Below are 14056 nucleotides of genomic sequence, written 5' to 3' on the forward strand. Positions count from 1 at the left end.
ATATACTACTTCCATACATTCTCTTACTCCAAATTTTTTGAAAAACCAAGTTTTGTGAGAGTGCCTAGAGTGTTTATACTTAATCCAATATTACTCAAACACTCATATAGTATTTCTTGTTTATTGATTTTGTTGATTAAGTGTTTGGGCTAAAGTTCTCCACCAATTTAATTTAATAAATCCGGTGTGGAGAACTTTGTGGCTTGTGGATTTTTACATCAATATTACAAGATACCCTAGCCTATAATTTTTGTGGTGGAAAAATATTTTTACAAGCTTTTTCAAACATATCTTATGCTAAGTATTTTGGGAAAATATTTTTGAGATTGTTTGATTACTCTTGCTAACATCTTTGAAACGCTAAGTTGATATTGAGATATATTGTTTATACAAAGTTTCAAAGAAAAGCTTGTTGATACACTCTTGTGCATGATTGAGCATAAAAATTATATTGAGTGTTGATTGCACACATATACATGACAGAACTTATAATTCCTACATTATTAGTGTGCATTGATTAGTACTTGTGCTTAGTAGTACAAATCTGCTTGTGTAAAGAAGCATTTCTGTGTACGCAAAATTTATATTTATTGTATTCTAGGCGTGGGTCTAAAGAGGGACACAATAATGTGAAATAGTCCAAAATTGGCTTAAACCCCGATTAGGAAAACTAGGTGTACTATCCTAGTAAGGTGCGATTGCAGCTTGAAGTCAACCCCATGAATTGACCTAGTTGTAATCGGTATCGCTCCACCCGTTAAGTGAGCATTAGTGAAATCTTTGTGCTGATGAGCCAAAGCGGGGACGTAGGCAGTATTAGCTGAATCCCGATAACATATTGTGTGTGCATTGTTTATATTTCTACAATTTACATTCCGACACATGTATGTTATTTTGTAAATGTTGGACATGATTTAATTTTCGTACATTTTATTTATCTGCGCATTTGAGTTTATTAGTATATAAATAGACCATAGGTTGAGTATTACTGCTGCTGATTTGAACATACCTAGGAAGAAATTTTAAATACCCAATTCACCCCCATTTTTTAGAATACACCAAGGCTAACAATTGATATCAGAGTCTCGTGGCATTGACTTAATCGTTTTTGCTAAAGATCGAGATGACTATGTTATTCTGTGAATGCTGGCTAAAATATTTTGCAACAAATAGCCAAAATAATTAAAAATCATAAAATCTACTTTCTAATTTTTTTTGCAAATGACTAAAGATCGTCAACAAATATAAAAAAATCCACAACGTAAACAAATGTACTTTTATAATTTGTTTCTTCACTGTTCATAAACGAAACAAAATATCGAAAAAAATAATAATACCAAATAGGCCTTAATCAAACAAATTACTGGTTTCTACTTTAATTTTTGATTTACATTTTTATAAATTTTAACAATGATACCAAACAAACTCTAAGCTAATTTTAGGTTACATTTAGGAATAAGTTAATAAAAATTGATTAGTTAAATAAAAAAATATGTTGTTACCATAAATTAAATAACAATGTTAAAGTTTTTAAAAATTTTTAACAATAATTCTCAAATTTCATGCAACTGTAGTAATTTGAATTTGATTTAAATTTAAATATAATAAAGCTAAGTTGAGCTCAGGTTATTCACAAACATGTTTGGATCATTTGCACAACCAAACTTAGGACTTTCAAATTTAGAGCCATCTTCCCTTTAGGGTTTACATAGTAGGGGATTTTTGTAACATGCGCAACGAACAAACAATTTCAAGTTCAAAACTCGTAAACACATCATTAAGCTCAAGACTGTAGTAAACCTTGCTAATCGATAAATGGTTGTTTTCATCAATCAAGGTCACATGTTCGATTTTTCCTTGAGCCATTACACCGGTGAATTACCTGAGATCTATCAATAGTCACCTCCTGAGTTTAGTGTCACACCATAGTGTACAACGTTGTGGTGGTTGAAATCCCCAAATTATCAAAAAAGAAAAGGAAGCAACATTGATCTATTAAAAAAAGAAAAGACGTAAAATCTCAATGCATCATAAGAACCACCACTATTAGAAAAAAAAATAGTTAGATAAGCATAGTGTTAGAACCTTAAATTTGTAATTATGTGAAATTGGGCGGTCCTCCAAAATGCAGTGTCAGCAATAATGATATAATTGAGTGCAGTATCGTGCTTGGTGTGGTTGGGCTTATCAATTATCTGAATTGGAGTTTACAATTGAATGCATGAGTTAAAACTTGAGCTCAGACTAAATTCAATTTGATTATAAAATAATACATATGTAAATATAATATAAATAATGCTCACAAATGAAAAAACATGAAAAAAAACAAAAAACAAAAAAAGTTAGATTTAGTTAGGTTCTCTTGCATTTGAATTAAGTATTATGAAAAATTAAACTCAACTTATGCTACTCAAATAGTTTAAGTTCAACTTGAATTCGAATAGAGAGCAAACCTAGGAGCTTTAGTTTAGAAGATCTGCATTTGGGGTTGGGGGCATTAGGAAACTTCAGTAGCACATATGATGAGTGGTTAATTTCAAGATATTAGAGATGACACAACATTAAGCTCAGGACTACAAAACACTTCTTCTCAACAAATGTGGTTTTCATCAAGTGAAAAATAGAATTAAACTACTAATAAAGAATAGACAAAATCTTGAATTCAGCAAGACAAAACAGTCCAGTAAAAAAATCACTCAGCACTGTCTTGAGAGCATAGAATTCGAATCTTAACCTAAATGCAGTGTCAACCCCTAAAATCCAGCCAGCCCCTAACAAGCACATAAAGCTTTATAACTAAGCTTTGCTTCTAGAACAGGAAAGTTCATTGAACCATGCCTCATGATACACTTCGAAATAGTATCACCATTTGGGGCAGTTTTACATTCCTCTCAAGATCTGATAAAAAACCAGTCCAAGCAAGTCCACAATCACACTTTCTGGCAAATCCTGGCAACTATAACTTTCAAATTGAGATTAAACCTTGGTACATACGAGCTAAGTACAAAAGTGTAATAAATCAGCAATGTAAGGGTTCCGAATGCCGTCACATACTATTGAATAAGCAAATAAAATAAAGAATTTTCTAAATTTTCTGACTGGCATAGGTTGGGATTGCCATGTTCTGTCATGGTGTTTTGAAACCAAAGCAGTTTCTGATAAATCAGCTTCACCCAGAGTCATTTCGAAGTGATTCCTGAGTGTCAATAGCTCTGTGCCGTTACTCTACCGCGCCTTTAGGCGGCAAGCAGATGACAAGATACTTTTAGTGTCAAGATTACGAAGAATCCGCAGTTCCAGCACAGACATCTGAAACTGGAGTTTTCTGTTTGCTTACCCTCAAAGAAAAGCCATCAAAAGTCATCAACAAAGCATATACAAGAGCTAAATGCCATCTGTACTATCTTATAATCTTTGATAATAAAATGGGAATTCATAAGAATAAACACACAATCTTTTATTTATCTCTATAATGAAGGAGCATGCGATCGGATTGATCTAAGTAAGAACACAGAGAATGAGATAGCCACTCACTAACTTGGAGGAAGAACCCCAATTTCTCATTAAAACAAACAATGTTTTCAAACGTCATCAGTAAATTCATTCATCATCCTCATCCTCTTAGAGTTTTAGCTTGCGGAGTCCTGTAACGCTCTATCTTCTTCTCGAGCTCATCCTTCTTCGCCCCGATAACCCTGTCCACTTCCTTCCCTTGCATGTACAACACGAACGTGGGCATCGCCTGCACCTTGAACTCCTGCGCAACATCCTACCATTCTCGCCCCCAAAAAAACAAAGAAATGGTGGTCAGACTAAATCTAAACCGTGGAATCCTTAAGATTATCTTCCAGTTGGAGGGTTCGCTGCGAAAGGGAACTGCATACGTACCGAGAGTTCATCAACGTCGATCTTGGCGAACTGAACGTCAGTGAACTTCGCAGACATCGCATTTATTGCGGGCTCCATGAACTTGCAGGGTCCACACCACGACGCCGCAAAATCAATCACCATCTTCACGCAGAAAAAGAAAATTTATCATCAGATCCCATGGATGACGCAAAATCCTCAAAATTTTTATTTAAAAACGTAGAATTAGGACAAACCAGTTGGGGTGATTCTTTCAATTCATTGAGGTGGAGCTGCCATCTAGCCGAGGAGTGAAATGACAAAACGCGCGACGGCTCTGATGATGACGAAGAAGCATCGGCGGCCGACCCCCCTCCGAACAAACTGGAGAGAATCGCTCCCATTCTCTCTCTCTCTCTCTCTCTCTCTCTGAACTAAACAGCCAAAGAGCTATAAAATATTAGAGCCTCCTATGGTCCTGCCGTTAAAAGCAAGCGAAATAATTCTGCTCAATCCAATCAAAATATAACGGGTCGTTTCATATTGTATGTCGTACTAATACCCATGTATTTATTTTTATTGAATGGGAGTGTCTAATATGAGAACTACGATTACATTAGAGGACTTTCTCACAAAAGAATCTCGAACTTTTCTGACACAGAAGTTGTATCCGTATTCTAAACTTTATCTTGATTAGCAAGATCTGGGGCGAAAGACGTTGATCTGGAGGATTGGTACTGTATTAAAGGGTCCGAAGAGCTTGTTGATGGTTGGAGTTTCTATCTAATGAAAAATAAAAAGTGAGAACCGCTTCCTAATGCAATTATTTTTATTTTTCTAATAATAAATTAAATTAGAAAAATTACCCCGACTTTACGGGAAATGATATATTAAAAAAATCAAATACGTAAGTTAGAAAATAAAGAGTAAAAGTGTGTATTATATGTAAGTAACATTAAAATAATTAAGTGAATGTGCAATTAGTGTGCTTGAATAGAATAAAAATTGTGCAAGGAATTTGAGTTTTGAAGTTTGATAATGAACATTAATTATGAGAGAATCAAAATATTAAAACTAATGTTAATAATACAAAATTACAATAATATATGAATTTAGCATAAAATTTGAATTTAAATACAATCCTACTGTAGTAAAGGTGAATAAAAAAAGTATATCTGGAATAAATAATTTCATTAAATTAGAGTAAAAGCATATCAACCTAACTTCCTCAGTCAGCGAAGAATCTTAATAATATAAAATTGCAATAATATATCATTTTAACATGAAATTTGAATGTAAATATAACCTCACAGTCAATAGGAAAAATATATTTTGAATAGACAATTTTATTAAGCATTACCATTAACTAGGGGTGTACAAAAATTACCGAAAAATCGAAAACCGGATTGAAACCGAACTGAAACCATAAACGGTTCAATTTTTTAGTTTTTGATTTCAGTTGTGGTTTTCAAAAATAAAAATGTTTGGTTTCGGTTTCGGTTTTATGTTGAAACCGAACCGAAAAAAATCAAAAAACCGATTTATATAAGATATATATATATATATATATATATATATATGGCTAGTAAAAATATAGCATGCAATATAATCATATAGCCACTATAGAAAATAAAAATTCTTAATAAATTTTTAAGAACTTTATGAAAAATAAAGGTTATTTTTGTTAAAGTGTCTAACAGATTTTATTTTGTTAAAATTATGAGTCCCTATAAAAAATTAAAATACTCAATAAATTTTCAACAACTTTATGAAAAATAAAGATTATTTTTTTTTGTAAAAAAAATCAGTTTAAAACCGAAAAATCGCAACTGAATCGCCACATTTTCGATTTTCAATTAAAGCTTAATTTCAGTTCGGTTTCGATTTCGGTTCAGAAATCCCAAAACCAAAAATTTCGGTTCAATTTTTGGTTCTGGCCAAAACTGAACCGCACTGAACCGTGTGCAGTCCTACCTTTAACACACGTACAATTTAGACAAAATTTCGGTATAACTTTTATTTTTTTGCATGTTTTTAGTGAGATTAATTGCCACTTAAATCACTACAAAATCCAATTAGCTTAGCTTCCTCAGTGATATGAAAAAATAAAATTACAATAATATATCATTTTAGTATGGAACTAAACATTATATTGAAACACATAAAATAGAGATAATATTTAAAAATAACTTTTTTGGTATGTTTTTATATGATTAATTGCTAATTAAATCACTTTAAAAATAGATCAGCTTAGCTTCCTTGATCAACCAACAAATTTACCAATATTGACTTAACTATATAAAGAAGTAATCAAATATGTTTAATCAAAGGGGAAAAAGTCCTCTAGAATAAACAACACCTGCAGCAACAAAATTATTGAAATCCCCAAAAATAATTTTAAAATTGTTCGACATATCCACGGGGAAAAATGAATTTAGGACAATAATTAATACCAGAACATGATGAAAACTCCAACCAATTAAATCAATATCAAAAGAAGAAGAAGAAGAAGAAGAAGAAGAAGTACAGACAGATAGAGTACTAGTGTCGTAAACTACCATGTCGCAAAGAAATCATTTGTCGATGAAGCCACCAAGGACAATGACATTTGATTTGTTGGCATTGACATAGATTCACCAATGTTTTTCCCATCCAAACCTTTTAATGGATGTTTGGATTCTTCAGAACTCATCATGGAAAAGAGTTCTACTTCAAAAGAATGTTGCTAAAACCAAAGCCACAATTGTGGATATGATGGAGGAGAATTTTGTTTTCTAAGGGAGACGACAAAAGTAGATATACGTAAAATTCAACTCAACAATAGTTACATACAGGTTGATCATTTTGAAGGGAGAATTTTGTTTTCTCTGATGAGAGATATCCAACATGTTATTGATCTTGTTCCTGGTTCATCTCTACCTAATTTGCCACATTATAGAATGAATCCAAAGGAACATGACGAGCTAAAGAGGCAAGTGGATGAACTAAGGGAAAAGGATTTTATTCAGGAGAGCATGAGTCCATGTGCATGTCTTGCCCTTCTCACTCCCAAAAAGGATGGCACCTGGAGGATGTGCATTGATAGTAGAGCTATCAACAAGATCACCGTCAAGTATCGATTTCCCATACCTAGACTTGACGACATGCTTGATCAGATGGTGGGATCCAAAATATTTTCCAAGATAGATCTTAAAAGTGGATACCATTAGATTAGAATCCGACCAGGGGATGAGTGGAAAACCACTTTCAAGACAAAGGATGGGTTATATGAGTGGTTAGTGATGCCCTTCAGCTTAACTAACGCACCAAGCACTTTCATGAGAGTTATGACCCAACTTTTAAGACCTTTCATTGGGCACTTCCTAGTAGTCTACTTTGATGATATCTTGATCTATAGTCAAACTAGGGAGGATCACCTTCTCCACTTGAGGAGCGTTTTTGAGGTCCTAAGAGAACAGAAAATGTATGCAAACCTAAAGAAGTGTGTCTTTATGACCACACAAGTCATCTTCTTAGGGTTTGTAGTCTCTAACAAAGGAGTTTCTGTTGACCCTGAAAAGGTCAAAGCCATCAAGGATTGGCCCACTCCTAAAAACATTCATGAGGCAAGGAGTTTTCATGGGTTAGCCACATTCTATAGAAGGTTCATTAAAAACTTCAGCACCATTATGGCTCCTATTACAAACTCTCTCAAGAAAGGTGATTTTACATGGTCAAAATATGCAACTAAAGCTTTTTTGGATATTAAGGATATGATGACTAGAGCACCAGTGTTACGTCTCCCCGATTTTCAAAAACTATTTGAGGTTGCATGTGATGCATCGGGAGTTGGCATAGGAGGAGTGCTTAGTCAAGAAGGTCACCCAATTGCCTTCTTCAGTGAGAAGTTGAATGAGGCAAAACAGAGATATTCCACTTATGACAAAGAGTTTTATGCTGTGGTACAGTCATTGCGACATTGGAGACATTACCTTCTTCCCCAAGAGTTTGTTTTATACTCTGACCACCAGGCCCTTAGGTATTTGCATACCCAAAGGAAGTTGGGGCATAGACACATAAAATGGGTTGAGTACATACAACAATTCACCTTTGTGCTCAAATACTGAGCTGGTGTTGAGAACAAAGCAGCTGATGCTTTGAGTTGGGTCGTAACCACATTGCAGACACTTCATATTAAGGTTATTGGCTTCGAAAGCATCAAGCATGAATACCCTCAGTGTCATGACTTTTCTGATATATTCTCTGATCTGCTTCAGGGTATTTCTATTACTCACCCTGAGTTTGTCATTCATGATGGGTTCCTCTTTAAGGGAACGAGATTGTGCATCCCATCCACGTTTTTACGAGACCAGTTGATTGAAGAGTTACATGCGGGGGGCGCCGCCGGTCATTTTGGTAGGGACAAGACAATTGCTATGGTAGAAGATAGGTTTTATTGGCCTAGAATCAAGAGGGATGTTGCCAAAATTGTTTCCCACTGCCGCACATGTCAGACAGCTAAGGGCAGGAAACAAAACACTGGGTTATACACTCCATTACCAGTACCACACGTACCTTGGCAAGACATTAGCATGGACTTGTGCTAGGACTCCCTAGGACTGTGAGGGGAAATGATTCAGTATTTGTTGTTGTGGATAGATTTTCCAAGATGTCACATTTTATTCCATGCAACAAAACACATGATGCATCTAAAATTGCCACCATATTTTTTCGAGAAGTAGTGAGACTTCATGGTCTTCCTAAGACTATTGTTTCTGATAGAGATGTTAAATTTGTTAGCTACTTCTGGAAAACTTTGTGGGCAATGCTAGGTACCAAGCTCAAGTTCTCAAGTGCATACCATCCCCAGACCGATGGACAAACTGAAGTGGTAAATAGAAGCCTTGGTGACCTACTGCGCTGCTTGGTTGGAGAGCATATCACCACATGGGATTTATGTCTTCCTATGGCAGAGTTTGCATTCAATAGCTCAGTGAATAGGACCACAGGACTTAGCCCTTTTCAGATCGTCATTGGTTATAGTCCCAGGAAGCCTATAGACCTCATTCCATTGCCACCAGAGTCTAGAGTTAGCGAGTCAGCTGATACTTTTGCAAAACACATACATGACTTACACTCTAAGATCAGAATGAAAATTAATTTGAGCAATGAACATTATAAATCTATTGCTGACATACATCGCAGGTTGCAGGAATTTTCAAAAGGTGATATGGTTATGGTTCGAATTCGTCCTGAACGAATTCCTTCAGGAAGGGTAAGAAAGCTTCATGCTAAAAAGATGGGACCATTTAAAGTCCTAAAGAAAATAAGCTCTAATGCATACATGTTAGATATTCCTCTTGATTATGGCATAAGCAATGTATTTAATGTTGAGGATCTAACCCCTTTTCTTGAAACCAATTTTTTTTCAAAGTCTAGCCATACTAACCCTGCAGGTGATCTTTCCCCATTTATAGACACAGATACTATGAAAGAGCCAAAATTGCCTTTGCCACCACCATTTATTCCACCTAAGAAACCTGAGCAAATTGAAAAAATTTTGGATGATAAAACAACACACACACGGGCTGGATCATATAAAAAATTCTTGGTCAAATGGAAAGGCAAGCCCCTATCAGAACGAAGTTGGATCTTAAAGGAAGAAGTTCTGCGCCTCAACCCAGAACTATACACCGAGTATCTTCAACAAAATTCTTCGGGGCAGAATTCTTCTCAGTCAAGGAGAGATGATGGGGATCAACATTCCCCAAACATAACATTTGCTAAGATGGTGTCACGTGGATGCATTCGCTGGGATGAAGGCAACTGCGCACCTGTACAAGAAAATGCATAACTTCATCTACAGAGGCCCAAATAACTTGATTCCAATTTGGCTGGAAAGAAGACTCCCATACCTTTCTTTGGGTATAGGGAAAACCATGAAATTCAAATTGTGCACGGCTTGACAGCCCAATAACAATAGACATTCGTCCAGAAATTCTGCATCACATGGACAGCTGCACACCTCTCACCAAATATGCCATAACTTTCCCAAGAAAAGTCCAAATGGAGTGGTTCAAAGTGTGTTGCAAAGAAGACTTCCATATCTTTAATTTGGTATATGGTAGGTAAACTAATTCAAAATATGGAATGTCTAGAAGGCCGAATAATGAGACTATTTGTTTTGAAAATTTTACATTTTTGACTTTTTGGTTTCATTTTATCATTTTCCATTCAAAGCTTGTTATATTTTATTTACTTATGGTTGGAGGGTTGTTCCAACATCTCTATATATATATAGCTGGGCATGTAAGTTATTAGGGACATCAAGTATTTTGAATTGAATCAAGATTTTTTGCCTTGTGCTTAAGCTTTAAGCTTGTTCCCTCTTTGTGAGTGAGTGGTGAGAGACCACATCCCTTCTCCTTTGGAGATTGAGTGGTGAGAGGCCACAAGATTATCGTTATCCATTTTCCATATTACCATTCCAGTAGCTATTTTGTGAGATTAGTACTTCAACAGTCAAGCAAATCACTCACAACCCCAAGAAAAATCGAGAATCACCATTCGAGATATCGAGCAAGGTTCGAGTGTGTTGTGTTCATCATTCCGAATAATTTCAGTAAGCTCATTTCAATTACTTCCAAAATAACTCCTAGATAGCCAATATGATATTTACCTTCCATTAGCCTTTTCAAAATATCTATTGCATGTCTTTGAATAATATCTGCAGACAAACTCTTCAAAGTCCAAAAGATTTTCATACTTGAATGCTTGATTGTGTCTTATTCTAAGGATATATAATTTGCATGTTTAGGCTTAATTTTAAGGCTTGAATTTACCATCTTTCAAGTAATTATCTTATTCTACTTGATTAGGTCCTTAAGGACTAGTCTACATGAATCCTATAACTTTTTGAATTTTCCACAACCTGTAGTTCTCGCATATAATTTATATTGGTCATTGCGGTTAATTAAATTCCCATCTTAAAGTGTATCTGGTGTGTGCATTTGTGAGAGGGTCTTTGGTAGGACTAGGGTTCCTAGGATTGTCCTACATCAAGGCTAACTCTAGACATCATTCAAATCCTGATTGACAATTAAGAGGTTTCTGAATTTCCAATTAGGGGTTGACTCAAATCATCATTCAAACCCTAATAGCTAATCAAGATACTTTTCAAATCTATTAAAAATAATTGACTTCAATTATCATTAAACATTGATTGGCAATCGAAGATATTTCAACTATCACCTCATTAATTGATTAACTTCAATCAGCATTGAACCTTGCTTGTTAATCAAGAGAATTTTCAAATCCCTACCCCCTCTAATTGATTGACTTTAATCAACACTCAACCATGATTGCTAATCAAGATATTTCTCAACTACCTCATCATTAATTGATTGACTTCAATTAAAATTAAACAATAATTGTCAATCATGATAATTTTGAAATCCTTTATCATTAAATGATTGACTTCAATCCTCATTAAGCCCTGATTGTCAATCAAAATATTTTTCAATCCCTTTCTCCATTCGATGGTTGATTGCATTTAGGGATACAATCTTCATCTTCATGAAACCCTAATGTCAATTAGGAGATTTTCAACTCCATCAACATTAAACTCTCAAATTTTAATCATGAAGCTAGGACCACAATTTCAATTAATCCAAAACTCAATCAATGATCTTATGCATCCCATCCAACCCCTGATTGAGTTAAGATATTTTAATGTTGACTTCCCCCTAATCCTAACTTCCAAAGGAAAAAGGTCATGTTTGAACTTATTCATGGCAATCAATCAAAACTTTTTCCTATCATTTTTTGTTTTTACTTTATATATTCAAAAAAATTAGGGTTACTTGAGGCCAACCCCTATTTTAAGGGGAAAAAAAAAACATGTCAGGGTTTTCAACTCTATTGTTTGGGTTTTTGGACAATAATGTATCATTGAATGACACAAAAGGGGAATCATCCTTCTTTTCCTTTCTTTATCTCTTGGTAAGACATTGAGGCACACAACGGTAATCGTTCCTAGAACAAGTGTTGATAGGGGTGCTGGTTGACTAGTCTCCCTTAGAATGGTTGGTCCACCACCTTTTGTACGCACAAATGTACTCTCAAACCCTTGTTCTATGTGTCATAGACCTATTAGGGTTTTTTCCTTGGTTTTCCCTAAAAAATTATAAAAGTGACAACTCTGCTTTTTCTGTCATGCCCCGAACTCGGAAATGGGACCCAGGGGTGAATTTAGTAACCTAACCTGTCTCTGTATCAATTAAAACATTCATAATACCACATACAAAGAGGGTCCGACCCCGTGGGGTGAACGGATGCCCTATATACATACATACCACATATCCATACTCATCAATATACGCAGCGGAATACGGTCTTTCTTATACATATACTATACCATACTAGAGTCTATACCATACAAGGTTATATATTCCTACAATACCATACATACTACAAGTGTCTACAAAATCCATCACGACAACTCGATTACAAAACTCATACCTATCATGTACTAGTGGTAGCTAAACACACACCTCGCTTCTAGATGCTAGGATGCTAGTTTTGGCTACCTGAAGGACCTGAAAAACATTTGTATATATTCGGGGTGAGACACCTCTCAGTAAGGGAGAAAACAAGTTATATCAGTGTGTGGCATACCAGTGTCATTTTCATACTTCATAACACATACATACGATACAGTTTGAAACAATACGTACAATTTCAAAACAATTTCCATACATTTCCATATAGTTCCAGTATTTTCACAAAACTATTCCAGTTCATATGATACCCAAATATATACATACATACATACATACGATCAGTGTCATCACACTATACGCAACTACACAAGGTCACCTAGTCTTACAGCGGTTACGTTCCAACACATGAAACAATGAAGATTTTCGACTCAGGCCCAATAGTGAATCAATTGCTACATACGCAACTACACAAGGTCACCTGGTCTAATCCCAATTACATTACCACGTGCAAACTACGCTGCGTCAACCTAGGCCCACTGTGGTCCATTGCTACAAATGGTGTAGATCACACCTTCGGTGACTAGCCGAACATATTGGTGATATTTCACATCTCGGATATAGAGCCGACCACTCTCGCCCATGGTATTTAACCGATACATGGTGCAGCGTATGGTAGTTAGCCTCCCCTAGCCGTTTCAGCGTACGATAGTTAGCCGCCCCTAGCTGATTTTCATAAAACCTGGAATCACTTTGGAACTCACGTCCCTATACATTTTAGCCTACGGTAATAAGCCGCCACATAGCCCTTTTCACAAATATCTGGAACAAAATACATACATACACACATACCACACTTATTTGGTTTACGGCAAATCATATCGTTTACAATTTCAAGTATACAGTTTATGCAAATATGGATTACGGTCACCTCAATAATACAGTTTAAATAACATAAACGGTTTTCCAATCAAACAAGAGATGATACTCGAAATCTCTAATTTTTTCAAAAATTGTAACCCGAAAATCCTGTGTTTTTACCCGATAGATTTCCCCAAATAAGTAGTCAAAACATACATACGATCGTATAATTCAGGCTTACCGATCCCGATTTCAAAAAAATGAACTGATATAAACAGAATCCCCTTACCTTAACCCGAATTCCAACTACGAACTTTACGGTCCTCTAAACTACGAATCGAAACTCCAAAACCTACAAATCATAGTATAAAACATACTTACAATTCGTGCTACTATACATAAACTGAATTAGAAATGAAAACCGAGCCTTACCTCGATTTTGGCCCGAAACTCGAAATCCTTCGAAACAAGATTCCGATCTAGTAGAAACGTAGAGAATCCTTCATTGATCCTCGCAGTAACTTTGGATTTGTGAATCTGACGATCAACAGCGAAGTAATCGAAGAGAGAGAGAGAGAGCTTCGAAATCTAGAGAGAGAGAGAGAGAAACCAAACTTAGGAGCTAAGCAACCCCCAAAATATCCTTTTATAGACCTTTGACTCGAGGGATTTCATCGACGAAAAGGTGTCTTCGTCGATGAAAAATCCAACATTTCATCGAGCAATCAGAGGTTTTGTCGACGAAGCCTAATATTTCCAATTTCCTGAACCCCTCGGCTTTTCCTCGTTGACGAACCTCTGAATTTCGTCGATGAAAATTCTTTTGCCTTCATCGATGAATTATGGCCTCATCGACGAAGTCTGCAGAATTC

At 35.5% G+C, this 14056-nt stretch overlaps 1 protein-coding gene across 1 annotated transcript; it reads right to left on the reverse strand.

Moving 5' to 3' along the window:
• Positions 1-3432: 3432 nt before the first annotated feature.
• Positions 3433-4423, reverse strand: LOC131143505 (thioredoxin H2-like). Its single transcript, XM_058091861.1, has 3 exons — positions 4104-4423; positions 3889-4011; positions 3433-3769 (listed from the first exon to the last, which is right to left on the reverse strand). The coding sequence occupies exons 1-3, from the start codon at positions 4248-4250 to the stop codon at positions 3614-3616; spliced, it is 426 nt and encodes a 141-aa protein (XP_057947844.1). The 5' UTR covers positions 4251-4423; the 3' UTR covers positions 3433-3613.
• Positions 4424-14056: the final 9633 nt, after the last annotated feature.

This window comes from Malania oleifera, chromosome 11, assembly GCF_029873635.1.
Source record: "Malania oleifera isolate guangnan ecotype guangnan chromosome 11, ASM2987363v1, whole genome shotgun sequence".
Classification (NCBI taxonomy): Eukaryota; Viridiplantae; Streptophyta; class Magnoliopsida; order Santalales; family Ximeniaceae; genus Malania; species Malania oleifera.